Here is a 27525-nt window from a genome sequence, read left to right on the forward strand (position 1 = left end):
ACTTTAAACCAATGCCATCCAATTCTTGATTTCCCAACTCTGGGAGGGGAATGGAAATTCACCTTATCTACAGGACTGTGCAAAAGTCTCGTATAGCGAGGGTGCCCTAGACCTTTGCACAGTACTGTTTTGTCAACTTGGAGCAGAGGGCGGTTCAGTAAATCTGGCGGGAGCAAAGGATGTTGGGAATGGTGAGGATGGAATGCCACGGGAGGGGTGCGGGACCAGGGAGTGGTGTACGTGCAGACACACCCAGCCCTGAGACATTAAACAAGGTTATTTGATTCTTAACAATTGGTTTATTGATCATTACAGAATGTCTGTCTTGTGCTTCCTTCTCCCTCCCCTCTCCCTTCCCCTTTTCTCAAACATGATTCCCCTCTCCCTGCCCCTTCCCATGCCCAGTCCAATATACAGATCCGTATCAGATGTAATGCCAGACTGCCGGTTAGACCAATCCTATTTAATTTATTGGTTCTGAAATCTTCACGCCTATCAACTGCAGCTCCAAATCTATCTCCTTTAGCCTTTGAGGGGCTGTATATGCTCCCTAGTTACTCCTTCCCCCTTAATATTTATAAAATCTCTTTGTATTCTTCATTATCTTCTCTGGCAACACTCTCCGGGCTGAGGGAGATAATAAAATCCGCCGTGATCGAGCAGCAAAACAGACAATGGTCTACTTCTGCTCCTATTCCTTATGGTCTTATGCCTATCGTTTGTCCTCCTGATTTCTTCTTCAGTACACTCCTCCACTTCTCCATCCCCTACAGTCCTCTGGGGTTTTGCTTGATCCCAGCTGCCTCTCCCTGACCCAAGCCTCCTTTTTCATAGAAACATAGAAAACCTACAGCACAATACAGGCCCTTCAGCCCACAGGGCTGTGCCGAACATGTCCTTACCTTAGAAATTACCTCGGGTTACCCATAGCCCTCTACTTTCTAAGCTTCATGTACCTGTCCAGGAGTCTCTTGAAAGACCCTATTGTATCCGCCTCCACCACCATCGCCGGCAGCCCATTCCACACACGCACCACTCTCTGTGTAAAAAACTTAACCCTGACATCTACCTCTGTACCTACTTCCAAGCACCTTAAAACTGCGCCCTCTCGTGCTAGCCATTTCAGCCCCGGGGAAAAAGCCTCTGACTATCCACATGATCAATGCCTCTCATCATCTTATTCACCTCTCATCCTCCGTCGCTCCAAGGAGAAAAGGCCGAGTTCACTCAACCTTTTCTCATAAGGCATGCTCCCCAATCCAGGCAGCGTCCTTGTAAATCTCCTCTGCACCTGTTCTATGGTTTCCACATCCTTCCTATTGTGAGGTGATCAGAACTGAGCACAGTACTCCAAGTGGGGTCTGACTAGGATCCTATATAGCTGCAACATTACCTCTCAGCTCCTAAACTCAATCCCACGGCTGATGAAGGCCAATGCACTGTATACCTTCTTAACCACAGAGTCAACCTGGCCAGGGTCCCTAAATCTCTCATTATCCAGGCTCCATTACTCCTAGCTGCCTTGCCTTTCTCTAACAGGATCATGGAGATCTTGAGCTCCCACTACCTCACAGGCCTGTGAGCTATTTGCCTGCAAACCACCTCGTCCAATCAACCTTTGAAAGGTGATTCTCCGGCGCAGTACCCCTGCTATGTACAACCTGGGAGCTGCACGTCAAAATGGGTGGTAAACAATAATCTAATACCTAGAACTTTGTCCTTCATCAGTTGCACATGCAGTATAGGGCAGAAAGAGCAGGAAAGATCAGAAGCTGAAAGTGACTTGAAGGTGCCCATGCAACAGATGAGGAGATGTGCCTCAAGTTTGGCTTTCGCTGTTCAGTGCAGACATACAGGTCACTAGAATTTCAGGGACAGGCGCACAGAGTTAATTCATGTGCCCCGCAAAGCGATCATCAATCCATGGTACTTCAAAATCGTTTCTGGCTGTCTGCAGTTAAAAATATGTTACACCAGAATGAGGCACAGTCACATTTATATTTCTGTCCAAGTACATTGTCCCACCTTACCACAGCTGCTGCCTGCCATGCAGTAGGAGAAAACTTGCCAAGGTATCTTCCCCACAGGCACATTATCTTGGTGTAGTTTGTTGTAGTGAATAATCTTACGTGTGGCTTTTTTTCCCCCTGGAGTTGAGGAAGGGGAGCACAGCAAAAGCGGGTGAAAAGAGGGAAAGTGTTTAGAAAACAGATTTTTACTTGCCTTGTTGGTTGGTTTTTGATCACTAGGTGGCAGTATTTCACTAACCTCGAAACCCATATTTAATATTAGCAGCTCCAACACAATGGCTGGTGAATATACAGTAACTTTAAAAAAAACAATTTATTCCATTAATATTAAAATTCAGTCACTTAAAAGATAAGCCTTTGTACAATATAATATTTATTATATATTGGGTGATGAGTCATAATCTTGTTAGTAACCATGACAAGTTTTTGTTACTTAATGAAAAGGTAAAATGCTATTGTATCAACAATTATCACAAGGTTTAATGTTTTAAGTACAGTATCAATCATTTAGCTAGAGCCTTCAATGATTTGGATTAGAAGCAGATAATTTTTTTATGATTCAAAATTAGAAAAATGCATTAGGTGTAAAACATTATGTAACATGAGGAACAAAATGAAGGGTGTGTATGTTGTGGATCATCCTTTGTTTCAAAGCCTGTTCAGGTTCAAAACCAGTTCTCGGGAAATGGGGGAGCATCAGATCTTAGGTGCCTTCTAAACTAATGACCTAGTGTTACTAAGTATTGCCATTCAAGCAGTTTGTTATTTCATTCATGCTGTTTATCATTTCAAACTTCAATCAGATAGGTGGATGTGAACAACGTGATGAAACATCAGCTGAATGATCAAATATTGTAAAACAGTAACTGGTGCCAGAGGTGTACAGCACAGTAAGGGTCCCTTCAGTACAGCTCTTGCAAGATACTTACCTACTGGCTTACACTGGTCCATATCTCTTTAAATCAAGGGTTCACAACCTTTATTTGTACACCATGGACCAATATGACGAAGCAAGGGGTCCATGGACCCCAGGTTGGGAATTGTGTCTGTGCACATCTACATATCAACTAAATAAAAACATGCACACGGGAGATGGCTTTAACAGGTGTATTCACATTGCAACAAGAGAGCGAGAGCACAATGTGCACGCGCAGACAACAGATCGGTTGTCCTCCCCCTTTAGATTAACATTAAACTGTATGTGTACAAAACATTCAATTTCCCTTTCACAGATCTATATTCCAAATAAACGTGATTTCATAATAACAGTCCACAATTAACTTCACAGTGCTAAAGGTTCAGACTTTTGGGTGGCGCTCTGTTTTTGTCAGGATAGCGCCTCTGGACCTGTAGAGTGGCATCAGGTGTCTTATCAATGATAAAGTTCTCTTCGCGCCTCTGGATCTGTGGAGTTGTATCAGGTTTGATATATGTCTTGTCTATGACAACGTTCTCAGTTTCCAGTATCACGTTACTGTGACATCATCAGTGAGAGGTAAGTCCGCTGACTGTAATGTGTCCATCTTGTTGCATACAGTTGACTCAGGTGAGTTCTTCAGTTGAGCATGCAGTATCTGGTCCGCGTGACATCCCCATGTCTGATCTCCAACATCCACTGTGTACATCAGTGGTCCAGTTCTTGTAGCTAACCTACTGGGTGTCCACTTGTCTTCTCAGTAGTCGTGCGCTAGGACTTACTATCCAAACCTGAAGCTCCTTGCTGCTTCAGTTGGCAACAGGCTGAATTGTTTATTCTGCACTTCCCTTTGTAGATCTGGTTTCAGGAGGCCTATACAAGATCTGATTCTTGCTCATGGACAATATTGCAGGTGATTGATTTGTCCTCTCATGAACAGAGTTCCGATACACAAACAGAAAGTTGTCCACCTTGTGCTGTAGAGAAAAGTCTTCCTTGTCGATCACTTTAATGGACTTCTTGAAGGTTTGCATAAACCTTTCAGCTAACCCATTCATTGCTGGGTGGTGAGGAGCTGACATGAAATGTCTGATGCCATTTTTCTTCATGAACAGTTGAAATTCTTCTGACGTGTTGTGGTCTGTTGTCATTCGCAATTTGTTCTGGTAAGCATTTTCTGGCAAAGTGGAGACAGTCTTTGCTGACGTGGTTGACTTCATTGGAGTAACCTTCGGCCACTTTGAATGAACATCCACAGCAATCAGAAACATGGAGTTCATGAATGGTGCAGCAAATTCAATATGTACTCTTTACCATGGTGACAACAGCTTCTCCCACAGTTTTAACAGTGCATCTTGAACTTTTTGGCATCCCGATCAGCTTTTGACCAAGCCTTCAATCTGTTTATCTAATCCCGGCCAGACGTAGCTCCGGGCGAGACTCTTCATCTTGACTGTACTCAGATGTCCTTCATACAGGTTCTCTAACAGTCTGGTGCGCAGTGTAGAGGGAACCACAACACAAGATCCACACATCAACATTCTTTGACATCACATCTTGCTGAGAACTCTGGAAACATAAGGTTCCATGAGCTGGCCATCCTTGCATGGTGATGTCATGGACTTTTGAGAATGTCGGGTCATTCCTTGTTTCCCTTCGTATTTCAGAATTTGTTACCGGCAACTAGTCTACCAATGCTGTGTGGAACACTTCTGTTGGGTCAGAAGACTTTTCTTCTTCAGTTGCCAATACGGTACTAGAAGACATGACAAGCCTTCTGTGTTGCTGTGTTGTTTGGTACCCTTGAACTCTATGTCATAAGAGTGGGCTCCGAGGATTAGTGCCCAACGCTGTGACTGGATAGCAGACATCACTGGGATTCCCTTCCTGCGATTGAAAACAGATACAAGGAACCAGTGATCTGTCACTAGAGTACACTTTTGTCCGCAAAGGTAGTGGTGGAACTTTTTTATTCCCTGTACTCGTCTAAGGGCCTCTCGGTTGATTTGTGTGTAGTTGCATTCTGCGCTCGTCAGTGATCTTGAAGCAAACACAATCAAGCGTTCAGATCCATACTTCATAATGTGTGACAAAACAGCTCCAATGCCATAGGGGACGTATCTAACACCAGTCTGATGGGTCATAATGGGTGAGCAGTTCATCAGATGTTATTAGTCTCGTTTCCTTGAATGCTTTTTCTGACCATTCCCACTTTGCTCCTGTCTGCAAACAGCGTGTTCAATTGGTGCAGCTCTGTCGCAATGTTTGGGAGAAACTGCTGGTAGTAGTTTACGAGGACCAAGTATGACCTGAGTTGTGACACATTTTCTGATTTAGGTGCTTCAGTCTTGTGACATACGAAAGCTTTGTTTGTCAATGACGTCCACAATATGAGATTTTAATCTTAAAAAACTCACATTTCTCTCTCTTTGTGCGCAGACTATAATCACTCAGCCTGGTAAGCACTTTACCGAGGTCCTGGAGGTGCTCTTCATAGAAACATAGAAAATAGGTGCAGGAGTAGGCCATTCGGCCCTTCGAGCCTGCACTGCCATTCAGTATGATCATGGCTGATCATCCAACTCAGAACCCTGTACCTGCTTTTTCTCCAAACCCCCTGATCCCTTTATTCACAAGGGCCATATCTAACTTCCTCTTAATTATAACCAATGAACCGGCCTCAACTGTTTCCTGTGGCAGAGAATTCCACAGATTCACCACTCTCTGTGTGAAGAAGTTTCTCCTCATCTCGGACCTAAAAGGCTTCCCCTTTATCCTTAAACTGTGACCCCTCGTTCTGGACTTCCCCAACATCGAAAACAATCTTCCTGCACCTAGCCTGTCCAATCCCTTTAGAATTTTATACATTTCAATAAGATCCCCCCTCAATCTTCTAAATTCCAGTGAGTATAAGCCTAGTCGATCCAGTCTTTCGTCATATGAAAGTCCTGCCATCGCAGGAATCAATCTGGTGAACCTTCTTTGTACTCCCTCTATGGCAAGAATGTCTTTCCTCAGATTAGGGGACCAAAACTGCACACAATATTCTAGGTGCGGTCTCACCAAGGCCTTGTACAACTGCAGTAGAACCTCCCTGCTCCTGTACTCAAATCCTTTTGCTATGAATGCCAACATACCATTTGCCTTTTTCACTGCCTGCTGTACCTGCATGCCCACCTTCAATGACTGGTGTACAATGACACCCAGGTCTCGTTGCGTCTCCCCTTTTCCTAATCGGCCACCGTTCAGATAATAATCTGTTTTCCTGTTCTTGCAACCAAAGTGGATAACCTCACATTTATCCACATTAAATTGCATCTGCCATGAATTTGCCCACTCACCTAACCTATCCAAGTCACCCTGCATTCTCTTAGCATCCTCCTCACAGCTAACACCGCCGCCCAGCTTTGTGTCATCCGCAAACTTGGAGATGCTGCATTTAATTCCCTCATCTAAATCATTAATATATATTGTAAACAACTGGGGTCCCAGCACTGAGCCTTGCGGTACCCCACTAGTCACTGCCTGCCATTCTGAAAAGGTCCCATTTACTCCCACTCTTTGCTTCCTGTCTGCCAACCAATTCTCTATCCACATCAATACCATACCCCCAATACCGTGTGCTTTAAGTTTACACACTAATCTCCTGTGTGGGACCTTGTCAAAAGCCTTTTGAAAATCTAAATATACCACATCCACTGGCTCTCCCCTATCCACTCTACTAGTTACATCTTCAAAAAATTCTATAAGATTCGTCAGACTTGATTTTCCTTTCACAAATCCATGCTGACATTGTCCGATGATTTCACCTCTTTCCAAATGTGCTGTTATCACATCTTTGATAACCAACTCTAGCATTTTCCCCACCACCGATGTCAGACTAACCGGTCTATAATTCCCCGGTTTCTCTCTCCCTCCTTTTTTAAAAAGTGGGGTTACATTAGCCACCCTCCAATCCTCAGGAACTAATCCAGAATCTAAGGAGTTTTGAAAAATTATCACTAATGCATCCACTGTTTCTTGGGCTACTTCCTTAAGCACTCTGTGATGCAGACCATCTGGCCCTGGGGATTTATCTGCCTTTAATCCCTTCAACTTACCTAACACCACTTCCCTACTAACATGTATTTCCCTCAGTTCCTCCATCTCTCTAGACCCCCGGTCCCTTACTATTTCCGGAAGATTATTTATGTCCTCCTTAATGAAGACAGAACCAAAGTAGTTATTCAATTGGTCTGCCATGTCTTTGTTCCCTATAATCAATTCACCTATTTTTGACTGTAAAGGACCTACATTTGTTTTGACCAATCTTTTTCTTTTCACATATCTATAAAAGCTTTTACAGTCAGTTTTTATGTTCCCTGCCAGCTTTCTCTCTTAATCTTTTTTTTCCTTTCCTAATTAAGCCCTTTGTCCTCCTCTGCTGATCTCTGAATTTCTCCCAGTCCTCAGGTGTGCCGCTTTTTTTTGCTAATTTATATGTTTCTTCTTTGGACTTGATACTATCCCTAATTTCCCTTGTCAGCCACGGGTGCACTACCTTCCCTGGTTTATTCTTTTGCCAAACTGGGATGAAGAATTGTTGTAGTTCATCCATGCAATCTTTAAATGCTTGCCTTTTATATATGTACCGTCAACCCTTTAAGTATCATTTGCCAGTCTATCTTAGCTAATTCATGTCTCATACTTTCAAAGTTACCCTTCTTTAAGTTCAGAACCTTTGTTTCTGAATTAACTATCACTCTCCATCTTAATGAAGAATTCCACCATATTATGGACACTCTTACCCAAGGTGCCTCGCACGACAAGGTTGCTAACTAACCCTTCCTCATTGCTCAATACCCAATCTAGAATGGCCTGCTCTCTAGTTGGTTCCTCGACATGTTGGTTCAGAAAACCATCCTGCATACATTCCAAGAAATCCTCTTCCTCAGCACCCTTACCAATTTGGTTCACCCAATCTATATGTAGATTGAAGTCACCCATTATAACTACTGTTCCTTTATTGCACACATTTCTAATTTCCTATTTAATGCCATCCCCAACCTCACTACTACTGTTTGGTGGCCTGTACACAACTCCCACCAGCGTTTTCTGCCCCTTAGTGTTATGCAGCTCTACCCATATCGATTCCACATCCTCCAGGCTAATGTCCTTCCTTTCTATTGCGTTAATCTCCTCTCTAACCAGCAATGCTACCCCACCTCCTTTTCTTTCCTGTCTATCCCTCCTGAATATTGAATATCCCTGGATGTTGAGCTCCCATCCTTGGTCACCCTGGAGCCATGTCTCTGTGATCCCAACTATATCATATTCATTAATAACTATCTGCACATTCAATTCATCCACCTTGTTACGAATGCTCCTCGCATTGACACACAAAGCCTTCAGGCTTGTTTTTACAACACTCTTAGCCCTTATACAATTATGTTGAAAAGTGGCCCTTTTTGCTTTTTGCCCTGGATTTGCCTGCCTGTCACTTTTACTTTTCACCTTACTACTTTTTGCTTCTACCCTCATTTTACACCCCTCTGTCTCTCTGCACTTGTTCCCATCCCCCTGCCACATTAGCTTAAAGCCTCCTGAACAGCAGTAGCAAACGCTCCCCCTTGGACATTGGTCCTGTTTATACCGGTCCCACCTCCCCCAGAACTGGTTCCAATGCCCCAGAAATTTGAATCCCTCCCCCTTGCACCATTTTTCAAGCCATGTATTCATCTGAAATATCCTCCTATTTCTACCCTGACTAGCACGTGGCACTGGTAGTAATCCAGAGATTATTACCTTTGTGGTCCTACTTTTTAGTTTATCTCCTAACTCCCTAAATTCACCTTGTAGGACCTCATCCTGTTTTTTACCTATATCGTTGGTACCTATGTGCACCACGACCACTGGCTGTTCACCCTCCCATTCCAGAATGTCCTGCAGCCGCTCAGAGACATCCTTGACCCTTGCACCAGGGAGGCAACATACCATCCTGGAGTCTCGTTTGCGGCCGCAGAAACGCCTATCTATTCCCCTTACAATCGAATCCCCTATCACTATAGCTCTCCCACTCCTTTTCCTTCCCTCCTGTGCTGCAGAGCCACCCATGGTGCAATGAACTCGGCTGCTGCTGCCTTCCCCTGATGAGACATCTCCCCCAACAGTATCCAGAACAGTATATCTGTTCAGGAGGGAGATGACCTCAGGGGACTCCTGCACTACCTGCCTACTGCTACGCTGTCTAGTGGCCACCCCTTCCCTTTCTGCCTGTGTAGCCTTTACCTGTGGTGTGGCCAACTCACTGAACGTGCTATTCACGACTTTCTCAGCATCGTGGATGCTCCAGTATGAATCCAGTCGCAGCTCCAGACGCTCAATGCGGTCTGCCAGAAGCTGCAGTTGGACACACTTCCTGCACACATAGTCGTCAGGGACACTGGAAGTATCCCTGATTTCCCACATGCTGCAGGATGAACAAATCACGGGGCTGATCTCAGCTGCCATGACCTACCCAATACTTGCCTCAACTTTTGAAACTTTCTCCTTTGAAAGGAACTTACCCGGCCTTACCTCACTTGGAGTGAAGCTCATCCTCAGCCTCTTCTCGTCGAAGCCTCAATGGCCCAATCAGCTGCTTTCTGCTGAGTCTGAGCTATTCAAATCTTGATTGTCTAATCAACGGCTTTCTGCTGAGCTATTCAAATCTTCATCATTTTTGCCAGTCTCTATGAGGTATCAAGGTAACATTGTGTTCCTGGATTATCTTGGAGTGTTAGGTCCATTGCTCTTTGCCAAATTGCTGGAGCTGATGCTGCTCCAAAGATGAGACAATTATACTGAAACAGTCTCTTGTGAGTGTTGATTGTGAGGAACTTCCTGCTCGACTCCTCAATCTCCATTTGCAGATAGGTTTGTGAGAAGTCAATCTTTAAAACCCCTTCCCCGCCTACCGAAAAATGTCCTCTATTTTTGTCAGGGAATGCAGCACTGGGCTGATACTCACTTTGAAATCTCACATGTGAATGGCACTGGCCTTCCCTTACTTGATCACTGGGACAACGGGCATGGCTCAATCGCTCCACTCGACCTTGGAGAGAATTCCAGACACCTCCAAGCTTTGTGGTTCAGCATCCACTTTAGGATGCAGTGCGTAAAGAACTGGACATGCTTTATGGAATCTTGGTGTTGTTGTTTCATTCAGTTCAATTCTGGTCTTCGTGCCTTTGAGTTTACCAATCTGCTTCTCAAACATCTTCTCATTAGCATTAAGTAACTGTGCCATTATTGTTACCATTTGGGCTGCTGTTGCCTGTTGATGTCACCCTGAGAGCTTTGATTGAGTGCCAGTCTAGTTGGATTTTTCTCAAATGTTCATGTCCAAAAAGAGCTGGCCCTCTATTTTACAACACATAAAGCTATAAACTGCTGTGTTTGGCCTCCATGCATCACACTTACTTTCAGTTTGCCTTTCTCTGGAAGTCTTTAGCATCACCGAGGTCTTCTCTAACGGCATCTTAGAAAACAGTCTGCTGTAGTCAGCCTCTGGAATTACGGGCAAAGCTGACCCTGTATCCAGCTCCATTTTCACTTCTACACCGTTCTCATCTAGTATGATCCAGATGATTGTGTGATCTGCTTCAGTTATACTGTGCAGTTCTGGGTATGATAGTTCACCTTTGTCTGACTCCATTTTTGGACAGTAGCCTCTTTTGAATGCTTTGACTATGTCTGCCACATACAAGACTGTCCCTTAATGTATCAGAAAGTCCATCTCTAAAGTTTGTGCAGTTCTGCAATGAATTTAGAAATGCTTTCATCTTTTGACTGGTTCCTTTTTGTAAAATCGAAATCTCTCAGCTATTGCTGGCGGTTTAAGGCTCAAGCGATTTTGTAAAATTGTAACAATTTTATTGAACGTCTTGCTTGCTGGCTTTGTGAGGGTTACTACATTGCGTAAGAGACTGTATGTATGCCCTTGGACCCATTAAGCTAAGAAACATAGGGGATTTCTTTTGCTCCTCCGCATTGTTCGCATTACAGTACGGTTCAACCCTCCCGATATATGACTCCCAGCCTTTATTAGTCAACTTTCCCAACTGAAGCCATCACCAAGTTATTTTCACTTCAAATTCAGCACATCTTTCACTGTTACTATGCACTGTACTTGCACGTTTGTTAGCGTCTGTGACGGCCTTCTCGCGCTGTTTAACTCTTGCTGTTTCGTCCCATAACTGTCAGTGCAGATGATGATATTCTCTGACATTCAGGTTCGTAGTTGTCGCCAATTTGTTGTGTCTGTGCACAACTACATATCAATTAACTAAGAGTGCACGAGGGAGATGGCTTTAACTGGTGTTCCCACACTGCAATGAGAGAGAGAACAATGCACATGCGTAGTCAACAGCACAAGTGCAGGTAGCAGATCAATACGTGTTGCTATAAAAGAAATAATCCATACATTCCAGGAACCCTCTGCTCTAAACCTTTTCTGTCCATTTACTTGTCTAAATATCCCTAACTGCTGTGTACCTATCTCTGCAGCTTCCTCTGGCAGCTCTAAAAGGAAATTGACAAATGTACAGATTGTACTGGAGTATTAAAAAATTGTTCAGAGATTCAAAAAACTGATCTAAAATAATTCTACCCAAGTCCTTTGTGAATGTGAAAGCTCATTTAATGTGTTGAAGCTTTTCTGCAGCACTTTCAAAAGACTCAATTTTCTTAGAGTTTTTCGAGGAAGTTACCAGGAAAGCTGATGTCAACAAGGCAGTGGATGTTATTTACATGGACTTTAGCAAGGCCCCTCATGGGAAGTTGGTCAGGAAGATTCAGTCGCTTGGCATTCAAGATGATGTAGTAAATTGGATTAGACACTAGAGTGGTAGTAAATGGCTACTTCTCCAACTTTGACTAGTGAAGTGCTGCAGGGATCGGTGCTGTGTTTGTTGTTGTTTGTCCTTTATATCAGCAGTCTGGATGATTGTGTGTAAACTGGATAAGCAAATCTGTCGATGACACCAAGATTGGGGGTGTAGTGGACAGCGAGGAAGACTGCCTGAGCTTGCAGCGAGGTCTGAACCAGCTGGAAGAATGGGCAGGGAAATGGCTGATGGAGTTTAATGCAGACAAGTGTGTGGAGTTGCACTTTGGGAGGACCAACCGGGATAGGTCTTCCACGGAGAGCAGTAGGACACTGAGGAGTGTGGTAGAACAGAGGGATCTGGGAATACAGATAACATAATTTCTTGAAAGTGGCATCAGAGGTAGAAAGGACTGAAAAGAAAGCTTTTGGTACATTAGCCTTCAAAAATTAAAGTACTGAACACTGGAGTTGGGATGTTATTTTGAAATTGTAGAAGACAATGGTGAGGCCTAATTTGGAATATTGCATGCAGATTTGGTCATCAACCTACAGGAAAGGTGTAAGTAAAATTGAAAGAGTAAAGAGAAAATTCATATGGATGTTGCCTGGACTGGAGGACTTGAGTTATAAGGAAGGATTGAATAGGTTAGAATTTTATTCCCTAGAATATATAAGATTGAAGGGAGCTTTGATAGAGGTATACAAAATTCTGAGGGTTAGAGATTGGGTAAATGTAAGCAGGCTTTTTCCACTGAGGTTGGATGAGACTACAACTAAGGGTCATGGGTTAAGGGTGAAAGGTGAAATATTTAAGGGGAGCATGAGGGGGAACTTCTTCACTCAAAAGGTAGTGAAAACATGGAACAAACTGCCAATGCAAGTGGTGGATTTGGGGTTGATTTCAACATTGAAGAGAAGTTTGGACCGGATTGGTACATGGATGAGAAAGGTATGGAAGGCTGTTGTCCAGGTCCAGGTCGATGGGACTTGGCAGATTAATGGTTTGGCACAGACTAGATTGTCTGAAGGGCCTGGTTGTATGCTGTAGTGACCCTACAAGGTAATAATTTTTGTTCCTATACTGAAACATAAACAGATGCAGAAATTATAATGATTTATTAACTGACACTAAACTGTCATTTATGAAATATACTGCAAATTCAAGGAAAATCTCAAAATATTGTTTAAGCCAAAATGGGAAATTGCGGAAATGTATTTGAAAAACTTGTACATGGCTTGTCCATGAGAAGTCATATTGTACACATTTCTTGGACTTCCTCAAGGAGGTAATCAAGAGGGAAGATGAAGGTAGGGCAGTGGATGTTATCTATGTTGAAGTTAGCAAGGCCTTTGACAAGGTCCTTCATTGTAAGCTAGTCTGGAACATTAGGTCACATGGGATCCAAGGGGCATTGGATTCATAATTGGCACAGTGGTCGAAAGCAGAGGGTGATGGTCAAGGGTTTGTTTTCTCAAACTGGAGGCCTGTGTTTAGGGATGTGGCACGAGGGGTGGTGCGAAGATCTTTGTTGTTTTTAAGTTATGCAGGTGATTTGGATGTGAATGTGCAAGGTGTGGTTAGTAAGTTTGCAAATGATACTCACATGAGTGTAGTGGACAGCGGAAAAGGTTATGGAAAAAATACAGAGGATCTTGATGTGAGCTGATATAAATGTGAGGTATTGCATTTTGGTAGATCAAACCAGGATAGGACTTACAGAGTGGACGATAAGGCCCTGAGGAGTGTTATGGGACAGAGGGACTTTGGAGTGAAGATGCACAGTTCACTGAAAGCAGCATCACAAGTAGATAGATTGATCAATGTATTTGGCATGATGACCTTCAGTCAGGACAGAGTATCTGAGTTGTACAGTTTAATTACATAATATGCTGGTGAGACAACACACAAGAATATTGTGTACAGTTTTGGCTACCATTGTAGGAAGTATTATTAAACAAGAATGCAGAATGGATTTACCAGGGGCCCTGAGTTAGAGAGGGTTGCAAAAAAAAAACACGGGAGGGTTTAGGTTGAGATGAGAGTCAAGAGATTTAAAAGGGACATCAATGACAGCTTCTTTATGTAAACAATGGTGCTTATTTGAAATGAGCTACTAGAAATACTGCTTGGCGGCAAGCGCATTATCAACATTTAAAAGCTATCTAGACGAGTACTTGAATAGGAGAGATTGAGGGGGTATGGTGAGATGGGACCAGCTTGCTGGGCAACACAATCAGCATGGATAAGTTTGTAGAAAGGGCTCGTCTCCAAACTCTGTATGACAATAATTAATGAATGATTTTTTCAGTACAGACGGACAATTTATCCATTGTACCTTTCAAGATACCAATGAATAAATTGTCTTGTAAACAATTACCAAACAAAATATGCAGGCTGACCACATGCTCTGGGATTGAAGAGACCCCTGCCAGTTTGGCTTGGTAAGAGATTGAAGGATACTAAACATGTCCATGGAGTCTCCCAGACTGAAGTCAACAAGCTAGTCAACACAATGAAAAATGAGATCCTTAATGCAGACTGTCATAGAGAGTCACAGATGGACAGGTAGTTATTCACAGCTTAATTCATTTAATATGTTGCCAGATATTTGTAAATAGATTTGATACTAGGGAGCATGATACAGATTCTCACTCGTGCTGAAATGAATAACAGGTGGAATTTCACTGATGTCAAAGAAGTCCAACTTCCGTTGTAATTGGCCCATCCCTGGACTCTAGCCAAAGTGTAGTAGGTCTCCTTCAACAGGGAGGTGATGATAGTGGGATTGGAAGGGGGTCAAACTAATTCCAAGTTAGTTGGTGCCTTAAATTCAATTAAAAAAAACTCCTGCCAAAACAATCAATAGTACCCATAGATTTCATATACCAACTATATTAGCACCTAAAACCTAAATCTGGATAATATATCAACATCACTAAGCAAGCAATTCAAAGTATTGTATTAACAACACTACATCACATGTTTCTATATCAGACATGGGTCAGGATCAGCTATCTGGTTTCCATTTAACTTGCCAAATCCCACTCAGCATCAATGATACTAAATTAAGGTCATTGCTCGTCTACTATTTCAATGTTCATTCTGTATTTACTGGGTACCAAATATTCTTCTTTCTTTACTCTCTACTCACTTTCAGCATTGCACAGCACCGAGGTGCGACACCTCACATTTATCTGGGTTAAAACTCCAGCTGCCATTTCTCAGACTATATCTTCAACTGATCCATATTGTGCTGTATTCATTGCCAGTCTTCCACGCCACCCACAACTCCACTAATCTTGGTATCATCTGCAAACTTACTAACCCACCCATCTACATTTTCACCCAGGTCATTTATATACATCACAAACAGCAGACTCCCCAGTACAGATCCCTGCGGAACACCAGTAATTACAAGCCCCCAGTTCAATTCAGCCCCTTCAACCACCCCCCTCTGTCTTCTACGTGCAAGCCAGCTCTGAATCCAAACAGCTAATTCGTCGCTGACCCCATGCTTCTCAATCTTCTGGATTAGCTTCCTATGAGGGACTTTGTCAAACACCTTACTAAAATCCATGTAAACAACATCCACTGCCCTGCCCTCATCAATCTCTCTCGTCACATTGTCAAAAAACTCAGTCAAGTTGGTAAGACACAACCCTGCCCTGCACAAAGCCATGCTGGCTCTCCCTAATCCTTCCTACCAAATGCAATAAGCAGATACAACAGTTCATCTCTGTGTGACATCATAGTACAATATTCTCTGCTTCATTAATCCATACATTATTATTGCACATTGGTACATTATTATTGTGTATATTATTATTCTCTACTTTATTATTAGTTAAGTCTGCACATTGCTAAGTGTGCTTTTAAATGTTACTGCTGTAATGAAAGAATTTCCCACTCGGGATCAATAAAGTATTATTATTATTATTATTATTATTATTATTATTTATTAAGCCATGGGTTTCCAAATGCTCATACATCCTATCCTTAAAATTTTTCTCCAGCAATTTCTCTATAACTGACATGAGACTCACTGGTCTATAGTTCCCATAATTCTCCCTTGTTCCCTTCTTAAACAGAGGCACAACATTAGCCACTTGTCAGTCCTGCAGGACCTTGCATGTGGCTAGAGAGGACACAAATATACTGGTTGAGCCCCTAGCAATTTCATTTCTTGTCTTCTTCAATAACCTGGGGTAAGTCCCATCAGGCCCTGCGGACTTATCCACCTTAGTACTCATTAGGAGGCCCAACACTTCGTCCTCCTTGACCTTTAAACGCCTGAACATATTTATACACTCAGCACTGATCTCCTGGTCGTCCATACCATTTTCCTTGGTAAATACTAAAGCAAAGTACAGTACTCATTAAGTATCTCACTCAAATTCTTGGCATCCAAGCAAATGTTCCCCTTTTATCCCTGAGTGGTCCCACGCTCTCCCTAGTTACCCTTTTACTCTTGATCCATGTATAGAATGCTTTGAGATTCACTTTAATCCTACTTGCCAAGGATTTTTCATGGCCACTCCTGGCCTTCCTACTTCGCTTCATTGGTTCTTTTCTGGCTTCTTTATATTCCTCGTGCTTCATTTGATCCCAACTTCTGAAGCTTTACATACTTTTCCTTTCTTCTTTGACAAAATTCATCCTGTCTCTGGACATTTTAGGTTCTCTTATCATTCCATCCCAGTCCTTCCATCTAACAGCAACGTACCTTTACAGTATCCTGCACAATTGATCTTTAAAAACCTTCCACATGTCTGATGCAGACTTGCCAAAAAAAGTGTTCCCAATTAAAAAAAGTTCCCACCTAATGCCCCGTAGTTTGCCCTACTCCAATTTAAAACTCTCCTCCTGAATGTTAAGGATTTCTGCTCATTGTTTCCTAACTACTCTCCCACTGAAAGGTCAGTTACCTGGCCAGCCTCATTACCCCACACCATACGCTGGAAATCCTGAATAACACATTAAATGCTGGAGGAATTGAGTAAGTCCAGTAGGATCAATGAAAGGGAATAAACAGGCAATGTTTAGAGCTGAGATCCTTCATCAGGATTGGAAGGGAAGGAGCCAGAAGCCAGAATAAGGTGAGAAGAGGAAGGAGATGAGGGAGAAGGGGGATGAAGTAAGAAGCTATGAGGTGATAGGCAGAAGGGATAAAGTGAAGGAGGAGGAACCTAATAGGAATGGGCAGTGGACCATGGAAGAAAGGAGGGGAGCCAGAGCAAGCTGCTGAGCGGGTGAGAAGGTAGCTAGAATGGGGAATGGAAAAAGAAAGGAGAGAGTAAGTACTGGAAGCTGGAGAAATCAAAGTTCATGTAAACTTTTGCACAAAAAAAAAACTTTTGGAAGAAGTCAGTGGGTCAGAGGCAAAGAGCCAGTAAAGACTATGCATTTGGAGTGTTAGTGTAGAGCAGGGTTTCTCAACTGGGGTTCCATGAGAGACTGTGATTAAAAGAAAATAGTCAGTGTTTCTAGTGCTCGCAGTGCAGGACAGTGACCGAACAGCCCCGTTAGCAAGCGTGTTAGAGGTCTCTCAGCCCAGTGTGACAGAGTACAGCAGGACAGTATTTGTTCTCAGTTGTTGATGCGAGATAGTTTTAAAGGCTATTGATAATTGGTGAGTGCTATGCTACGTAGAGGGGAGAACAGTAGGCTGATGAGGAACGAGAAATGCGTTTTCCGAGCATTGACTGGACTCACCCAACTTGGGCTGTGACGTCTGCCTCTCCATCTCGAATTACCTCCCCCAAATACTTTTACATGTCACCAACTGACTTAAGGGAGTGAACAAGCTACCAATGTAGTAGAATATTGGAGGGAAATTTTCATTCTAAAGAATGACATTTTACGCGCCGCCGTTCAGCTGCTGGCCTGCCGCTACCTTGTTGTTGTAAGCGTTGCAAAAGGTGGATTGTGTAGGTTAGAAGTGAATTGTATTAAGTTTTCGTATTTTTTGCTGTTTTCTTGTTTAGTTATTTATCATGCCGTTTTTCTGATACAATTTTTTTTTTGCAATGGAAGCTACTTACAAATGGGTTTTACATTGAGTGGTGATCCAAGTACTATTCCATTGTACCTAGGTTGTGGCAAGCAACTTACAAATGCAACAATAGCTCCAGCAAAATTGAAAAGACACTTAACTACAAATCAGCCATATGACACATAAGAGTGCTCATTTTTCTAAACAGCAAGCTCAAACAGAATAAAGCTTTCATTAATAAAATCACAGTCAGTAAAAAGACGCAGGAAGCAAGTTATTTGTTAGAACTTATTACCCAGAAAAGGTCACACAGTCGGCGAGAAATAATAATGACAGATGTAAAATTATAGAGGGAAAATGCAAGGACAAGACGCAGTTTGAGAAATTCAAAAGGTTTCACTCTCAAACCATATGGTAAGTCAACATATTGATGGCATGTTACATGATGTTGAAGAGACTTTGTGATAAACCGAAAAACAACAGCTTTTCTATCCAGATTGACAGGTTAACAGATTTCACCAATAAATGTGATGTATCATTTGTAAAATTCGAGATAACTTTTTTTCTGTTGCTAAGAACTGCCCAAAACAAGGCAAAGGCCAAGAAGTAGTTAATGTTTGGTTTTCATATCTGGAAATAAAAGGTTGGTCTTAGAGGAACTGTGTTGGTATCTGTACTGATGGTTCCCCATTCAGTGATTAGTTCCATCAGAGGTTTTGTTTCTCTTGTTAAAATAGAAAATCCTGACATCACAGGACAGTGCTTAACATTAGAGATAAAATTTCATGCTGTAAAGAGCATTGATTAAAATAAATTTACAACCTTGAAATTAAATCTATCAAGCTTACCTTTAGAAAAATTATTTTAGCTTAATAAATCTCAGTTAAAGAACTGACTTATGTTTACCTTATGAGCTTGCAACTTATTGATCATGCTAATGTACTGTGAGCTGTAGATGTAATAATTTTTATGCCAGTGTTCCCTGAGAACTGAAAATTATTTCAAGGGTTCCTCCAGGCAAAAGGGTTGAGAAAGGCTGGTGTAGAGAGGAATAGTCAGTATAACTGAAAGGAAGGGGTGAAACAGAAGCTGGTGGATAAGAGGTGAAACCTGTCAACAGATTAAGGTTGAGCAGATGAAACCATGAGGGAAATAGGAAAGATGAACTAAGGGAGTGGGAATGTGCACAGGGTTAAGATGGAAGGTCTTACCATGGCCTTCACCACCACCCTGTACAGAAAAATCAGTACGGAAAGTAATGGCAGCTCTGTGCTGCATGCTGTTATATTTTAAAACCCCAATTTTACTGTGAAAGATACAGTGTGTGTTAAGAATCACTATAGGGTTATCTAGCCTTTGGCCTTGTACAAATGACTTTACTGACAATATTCCATGTTGACTTGCTGGATTCTGCTGAAAATATTAAGGCAATTATTTCATGTGTTCCATTTTCTGTAAAAGTGAAGTGATCTATCACCTGCAAATGCTTTTATGTGACTGAATCCTGGCTAGATCCTGTAAACTTTCAAAGTTAGTATTGATGTTATTACTAATATAGTTGATTTCTTTAAATTTGCTGACCTTTTTACTTCGGTTCAAAAATTTGCTAAATACATTTGCATTTGAGAAAACAGTGTAACATGAAGAATAGACAAGATTCTGGAGTTACAGAATGGAAATTCAATTGTAAAGCAGAAACATTGATTAAAGTATGAATTCTTAATCAGGTTTCTAATGGGAATATTAATACATACCTCACAATGTTTATGGTTGAACAGTATGCCTTTCCTGATTATAAAGTGATGGCATTAGCTCTTGTGCAATGAGTATTTCATTCCTTCCCCACTGAATTGCATCATCTTATCTATATGGTATGGGCCACAGACAGGATATCACATGATGGAATGGTAGAGCACTGAATGGGCTGTGCTCCAATGTCTTATGGTCTTGTATCAGAAAAGCAGGCCAAAAATGCCATTTAGGTAGTCACACACCTGCATAGAGTTGGAGAAACTGGTTTAGATTATTGCATTGTAATTTGTAAATGCCACTATTAGAGATAAAATTTCCAGAGGTGAAGGTTTCTGCTCTAGTTTGGTTAAAACTAGAGAAGATTCTATATTGTCGATGGCACAACCCAGAATTGGAACAGGAGTCGTCCAAGATATCTTTGGCTGAAGGGCAAGGAAAGGCCTTTCTTACAAGTACTTCACAGGACAACTCCCTTTCCCGGAAACTGGAGCAGGCAATCCCCATTTGGGACCCTATTTCAGCAATGCCCTTCATTTTTGAAGACATTTCAAAATCAATAAAACCTCCAAGTTGCTTGATACAACAATCTGCTATCACCACCACACCCACTCAAGGCACATCAGATTTAGCAATCTATATTAGGAAAAATTGCTAGTGTGGTGTAACACCCTAAAAGTCACTGAGCACTACAGTTCCGAAGCAGAAGCGGAATAACAGTAATATCTGCAAAGCTGACACTTTAGGGTTGAACAAGTTCCTACAATAGAAAGGAGAGAGAGAATGACTATGCACTGTCTAGATACGAAAAAAATCCTCATCAATGAAAATAATCCTTTGGGATTAAAGGGTTTCCTTTCATTCATAAATGGTGAAACTAATCCCAAAAAGCAAAGCAGAGAAAAACTAGAAGGACTTTATCCAGGACAAATTAATTTCTTAACCAGACTAAAGATTTCAGAAGTTTGGTAGAAATAAGTAAAACTGAAACACAGATCAGAAAAAGGCCACTGTGTGAAAAATAAGAGGCTACCCTAATACAGGGATTAAAAACAAGGAAAATAAAATATGCAGATGAGAATGAATAAGATTCCAGGTAAAAATGCCAAAGCGAGTTACAAGAGTGAGCAAAAGTGAATGTGTGGTTGGGGGAAGGCAGGGGTATGTGAATGGAGATGGCTTTGAGGAATTTGCTAAGGCAGTAACTACAACAGATCAAAGTAATATCCATGGTTAACAACTGTCCACAATAACATAGAAAAATACAACGCTCATCAGTAAGAAATTCACCTGTACTAGTCAGAGATGGATTTTTCACAATCCACACTTTTTAAAGACAACTTACTCCCTGAGTCAGTTTTAGGGTGGTTTCTAGTTTCTTTTACATAAAAAAGTAACACAACCTGCTTCTTTGAGAATGTTATGGATGCAACAAACACAAATGAAGGATAAGCTACCTCTCAGCTCCAGCAACACTGGTTCAGTTGTCACCTCTGGTGCTGTATGGAGTTTGAACTATCCAGGTGCTGATTTTGTCTCGCATCCAAAGTTGGTGTGAGTGATTACATTAATTGGCTGGTGAACATTGCATCTGCTGTGTAGGTGAGTGGTAGAAATTTGGGTGTGGCAAAACAAAGTATCCACAATCATGGGTCTGTGCGATTCCCAACTGTAGCCAATGGAAATGGCATAAGTGTTGTAGAACTTCAATGTACACTGAATGTTTAGGAAGAATAAATGCTTATATTTTGTAAAACAGTAATTCCCTGGGCATAGCTATTACATTCATTAATATTTTAGTGCTCCAAGTACAAAAATTAAAACTAACAATGTGAGAATAATTGAATAATACACAAGAAACAAGGAATTTAAGAATCCATTTGCTCAAAAGACAACTTTGAGAATTTTAACTTCATTGCTTGCTTTTGACCTAATTTATATTGAATGCAATATTCACTTCAGACATGCACATAATAAATTTGACTTTTATCATGCAAAAGATTAGTTTGATCTACCTGATATTTCAAAGAAATTCAAATGCTTCAGGTAAGCTCCAGCAGAAAGAAATCCAAATAAATGGTCTATGATTTTTTTTTAACAAATACAGGTGCAATATTTATATACAAATATACTGTACACTCTAGTCTGGAGCAACTCTTCTGATAATTGATACAAGATTCTGATAATTGTCTACCCTCTAACTTGTTTTTTTTCCTCTAGTCAGCTACAATTTGAAGATAGACATCAGCAGGAAAAATTGCATCTGATCAGCCTGCAAGAACCAGCTAAACACCAAGTTGTTAGGACAAAAGTAGCTCTGGGGCATGTATACACTTTTTAAACTTTCACCAACTGACATTTGAAGTACAATATGTGCTTTTCACGTGATTAGGTTGAGCCAGAATGTTACATTTTAATATTTATATTTTTAGGATATTTCATCATAATTATATGCAAAATACAGATCTTTATATATAATACGATCTTCATGGCTGTTGTGCAAACCAGCAGCATGAGCAAATAAGCAACAACCCATTGACCTTCATCAATCTCTGTTCTGTAGCACACACCAAATTTATTTTAGAGAATGAAACTAGAAAAACTTCCACTTTCCTGTTATATAACCACCAATTGAATTATTGATCAAGATAAAACAGTGGAAAAGAAAACACTGTTTTAAACCATATGGAATTCAGTAGATTTAATTTGTAGCAAGAAAACTAGTTAACTGTCTTCCATTGTGATACTGGGCAAATGGGGCATTTTTGTTTCCAAAAATTAACATTAGAATCCATGCAAAAGTTTTATAATTTCCTACAATAAAACAGCAGAAGAAATGTGTTACAACCAACAAACTGATCAATCAAAATGATTTCTGCCTTTAGGAGGCAGCCATGATTTAATTGATAGCACAATTGCTGAAGTCATGTTGTGGGTTTAAAATCTAATTACAGGAATTAAGGCATTAAAAATTAAGTCAAGTATTTGTTTGCCAAGATGCAGCTACCTTTCAGATAATAAATTAGAAAGGGACTTTGTTTGCTCCATGACCTCATGTCATCAACATAAAGAGCAGAATTTTTCTCATGGCCTAGCCATGAATGATTCTTCGCCCTAAATGGTACATTTTTAAAAATCTGATCATTTTTTCCATTGGTACATTCTCAGTAGCACCTATACCTTTCATTCAATGCTCAACCATCTTGGCTATCTACCCCACTTCTTCCTTACAAGGTAAAAAAAGATATAAGCCACATAATTTAGAATACTTTTATGAAAAATAACACAAGCATAGTTATGAGCTCAAATCGAATAAATTTCATGGAACTTCAATCTAATTTTTAAAGACACAATCTGACACTGGTGCTTCAAAAATATTTGTATTCTTAGTTGTTAATATATTGCTGAACACAGTTTTCCTTGCAAACCTGAATACATCACTTTATTCAATGTATTTACCATATATTTACTTTCTGATCAACTCTTTCCAATTTCTCCCTACCTTCCTGTTACTTAATGCTGTGAGGTGAGCCAAGACACAATCATTGACTTGATCACTTAAAACTGACAGATTGCTTCCTTTTCCTTTCAAGGAAATGTTATGTAAATTGAATAAGAGAAAAATTCACAACCAGAATGGGGAAAATACCCTTTGAAAGTACAAAATTCCTTGAGACATTAGACTATTAGGCCTTCACTTCCACAAAATGACAGATACTGAAAATGTATGTATTCCTTTACTGTCAGTACTGCTTGTAAGTCATAAGATTTGGATGAATTTTTACAATGAGATTCTATAATTGTTTAAATATGTCATGTTAATAAATAAAACCGTAACAATGCACTCTAAAGCTACACATAGAAACATTAGGACATTTTCATGCTCCATTTAAAATCCAGTCAGTCATCCTGACTTATGCTGAAAAAGTTACATAGATGCATCACCAAATACGTACTGCAGATCAACAGATCTCAATGCAAACAAATATTAATTTATAGCAATTAAATAGGCTATGTGCATGCCTGTGAGCACATACATTTCAACCAAAGATTGCATATATGCACTTGTATTTTGCAAGCATACAATGAATTAGTACAAGTTACCATATCATGTTTGGATTCAACTTCCTTCATAAGTTACTTTTAAAATGACACCAAACTTTAGAAATGTTTTGTGCCTATTGTATACTTTGGTTACAATTCTATTTGTGTCTTTTTAAACATATGCAATTTTATTTATTAAATACTCATCGCCTAAATATTTCACATCAAATGTAATTTAATTTGCATGGTTGCTGTTGTGACAAGTACTGTAGGGATTACACAGTAAACTCAATTTGCATAAAATGCATGGAATAACATTACTTAAAGTGTCCCTTGTAAAGCTCAAAAATGTACTGAGGAGAATTATAAAACTTATGTGAAACACATGCAACTGCAGTATAATACCCTTGTTAAGTTGAAACCTTTGGCTTTGCAGTGGTGCACAACATTTGCATAGACAAAAAAAAGTCAACAGCACATTCAGCAACGTTTTCACAGCAAGAGTATGTATTTGTGCAACATGAAATTCTTCATCAGGGTTGAGTAAACAAATCAACAAAATCCACACAATTGGTTCTGAACTTAATTTTATGGGAAAAAAGCACCTCATATCTTCAGGTCACTTAAATAAATAGGCTTATCAGAACAAAATTCATGGCAGAGTTCGGGTCTAAACTAGGTTTTCGTAGTGAACATTAGTGAAGAGATGAGAACATGAATGACCTCTGCAAACTTGAAAACAATAATTAGCTGACTCTATTCTAAATAGAGCAAGTCTTTTAAAAAAAAAACTGGAAACAAAGACAATATTTGGTGAACACTTTCCAATACAACGCAACATCTCCATTTTGTTCCTTAGAGATTTTACTTCATTATAGTATTCAATCTTGAATTTAAAAAGAACACTCATGCACTTGTTCTCATGGTGGTTTTTGTCATCCATAATGCCCTATCTCTTCTAATCCCAATGCATGTCCCTGGCCCTCTGCAACATAATTTGGCATTAAAATCTCTCTCAAAGAACATATGCACATGCATTTTAAAAACATGACTGTAATAAAATAAACCTAGAAGGAACAAACCAGAACCTAAAAGTCTTTAAGTGCCCTTTTTTGGAAACCATTACGAATTCAATTATCTTAGATGCTGGTATAGTTTTCCCCCCCTCCCCTTGTTACACAAGTTCTTACACAACCACATGCAGTACATTTATAGCTAAGGATGTACAGACTGGGGGGGGTTGGGGGGAAAAAAGCTCTCTTAACATTAAAGTAAATTTAAGCATAAAGTTTATTGTCCAACTTTGCCAGTTCTGATTTTAACATGGCACATCACGTCAGCCTTTCTGTTGCCAACGATCAGACTTCATATGGAACTTCTATTTGGTATCCAAACTTTCCATGATGCACAACAAGCTAGAAGAGTCCAATCTGGAGGCTTCTGCACAAAGTAATGCCCATGACTCCATCAGATACCATGCATCACTCATCATCTTCCTCCTCATCTTCTTCACCATCTGAAAGTGAAGTACATGGTCGTATCTGCCGGTAACGGTCCAACCATTTCTCCACCATTTGTGTAACTAATGGATGGTTGCGTCGACGGGAGCTCCTTTGCTGTGCAACAAGAATTCCACCTTCGGTGACACAACAGTCAAGCCATTCCCTCAGTAGTTTCTCTTGCTGGTCCTCATTACCAATCTGCAGAAAGTCATTTCAAATAATTAATAACTCAGCAAACTAAAGGCATCAGAAATAGCAGACGCTATAAACTGGGGAACACACAAGACTACAACGATATGGGATAATGTTTGGCTGAAGTAGAATGGGGAACAGCACTTCTGATGATAGATCGGAAATGGTACATCTAGGGCAAAAATGGAACAAAAGGATCACTCATTTGAAGGAAACATGGGCAACTATCATATATAAGGACATAGAAATTGAAGCGAAGAGAATCACTTTCTGCCCAATTCAGAGAAGATTAAGATCAGTGCATAAAATCAAAACAAATGGGAATGGGGTACTGGATACTAACATGGATAAAGAGATGGTAAGCAGGAAGCAGAGTTTTGAATAAATGGGTCCTTGTCCAATCGTCAAGCAATGTCTAAAGGACATATCAAAGAATCAATACCGGGGCCTGAGCTAGTCATATACAGTTGCAAGAAAAATGTTTGTGAACCCTTTGCAATTACCTGGCTTTCTACATGAATTACTCAAAATGTGGTAAGATCTTCATCTTAGTCCCAATAACAGACAAGCACAAGCTGCCTAAACTAATAACACACAAAACAATTGTACTTTTCATGGCTTTATTGAACATATTGTTTAATCTTTCTGTCCAGACTAGAAAAATTATGTGAACCCATGTACTTAATAACTGGTAGAACCTCCTTTAGCAGCAATAACCTCCACCAAATGTTTCCTGTTGCTGCTAATCAGTCTTGCACAATGGAGAGGAATTTTAGACCATTCCTCCATACAAAACTGTTTCAGGTTATCAAAACACAAATTTTCTTCTTTTTAAACCATCTTGTTGATTTCCCCTTGTGATCTGGATCATTCTCTTGTTTTAACATCCAACTTATGCTACCCTGACATTCTCCTGTAAAAATGTTGTGATACAATTTTAAATTCATTGCCCCCTTAATGATTGCAAGCTGTTGAGGCCCTGAGGTAGCAAAGCAGCTCCAAACCATGCTTCATACATGGGATGAGGTTTTGGTGTTGGTATGCAGTGCCCTTTTTCCTCCTAACATTGCAGGGTGCATTTCTGTCAAAAATTCAACATTTGCCTCATCTGTTCACAGAACTTTGTCCCAGAAGCACTGTAGAACATTTAGGTGGTCTTTTGCAAACTTGAGACGTGCAGCAATTTTTTAAAAAAAAGTAGTTGTTTCCTCCATGGTGTCCTTCCACAAACACCATTCTTGTTCAGTGCTTTTCTTATAGTAGACGCATGAACAGAGACTTTAGCAAGTTCTAGAGATTTCTGCAGGTCTTTTGCTGTTACCCTTGGGTCTTTTTCACTGCCTTCAGCATTGCAAGTTGTGTTCTTGCTGTGATTGTTGCAGTATGCTTACTCCTAGGGAGAGTAGCAATGGTACTGTAATTCCTCCATTTGTAGACAAAATCTCTTACTATGGACTGATGAGCACACAGGGCTTCAGAAATGCTTTTGTAGCCTTTTCCAGCTTCATGCATCTCTACAATTCTTCTTCTAAGATCCTCTGAAAGTTGGCTTGATAAAGGCATGGTGCCTTTATAAACATATCTCTTTTTTGCGAAGAGCAGGCACTGTCAATAACCTGACTGTACATCTTTCTTTATATAGGACAAGGCACCTCTACAACCCACACCTTCAATTTCATCTCATTGATTGGAACACCGAACTACAAATAGCTTTTGTATATGGCATTACCCCAGAGGTTCACATACTTTTTTTGAACCTAGACTGTGATTGTTTGAATGGTGCACTCAGAATTGTCAAGTAGTACAATTGTTTGTATGTTATCAGTTTAGGGAGATTGTGTTTGTCTATTATTGTGACTTATGAACAATTAATGCAGAAAACCAGGTAATTCCAAAGGATACACAAATATTTTCTTGCAACTATATTAATAATTTAGATGAAGAATTAACAGGTAATATCTTCACATTTGCAAACCACATGCAGATGGAATTGATCACTAATGATGCTGAGAAGCCTCAGAGTGATTTGGAAAAGTTCACTTATGAGTTATTCACTTCAAAGTCAAAAACAGAAAGCAGGTTACCTGAAACAGTGAAAGATTAGGAAAATAGGTGCAACAACACCTAGGGTGCCCTTGTGCACTGATCATTGAAAGTAAACATAGGATTGCAGCAGGGAGTCAGCAGGGCAAATATTACAATCAGCTTTCATGATAAGAGGATTCAAGTGCAGGATAAAGAGTATTTTGTT

At 40.4% G+C, this 27525-nt stretch overlaps 2 protein-coding genes across 4 annotated transcripts in view; one reads left to right on the forward strand and one right to left on the reverse strand.

Annotated features, from left to right (window-relative positions):
• LOC140715429 (C-terminal-binding protein 2) overlaps positions 1-23653 on the forward strand; it is a 309864-nt gene extending 286211 nt beyond the window's left edge. Inside the window, exon 9 of the mRNA XM_073027603.1 lies at positions 21757-23653. Coding sequence (XP_072883704.1) covers positions 21757-21877 — 121 coding nt within the window. The 3' untranslated portion in view covers positions 21878-23653. The remainder of the gene's footprint in view (positions 1-21756) is intronic.
• Positions 23654-24150: 497 nt separating this feature from the next.
• The window catches only part of LOC140715431 (ubiquitin thioesterase ZRANB1), a 71749-nt gene continuing 68374 nt past the window's right edge, over positions 24151-27525 (reverse strand). For all 3 annotated transcript variants that reach the window (XM_073027612.1, XM_073027611.1, XM_073027613.1), the window contains exon 10: positions 24151-25280. In XM_073027612.1, coding sequence (XP_072883713.1) covers positions 25062-25280 — 219 coding nt within the window. In that variant the 3' untranslated portion in view covers positions 24151-25061. The remainder of the gene's footprint in view (positions 25281-27525) is intronic.

Source organism: Hemitrygon akajei, chromosome 23 (assembly GCF_048418815.1).
Source record: "Hemitrygon akajei chromosome 23, sHemAka1.3, whole genome shotgun sequence".
Lineage (NCBI taxonomy): Eukaryota > Metazoa > Chordata > Chondrichthyes > Myliobatiformes > Dasyatidae > Hemitrygon > Hemitrygon akajei.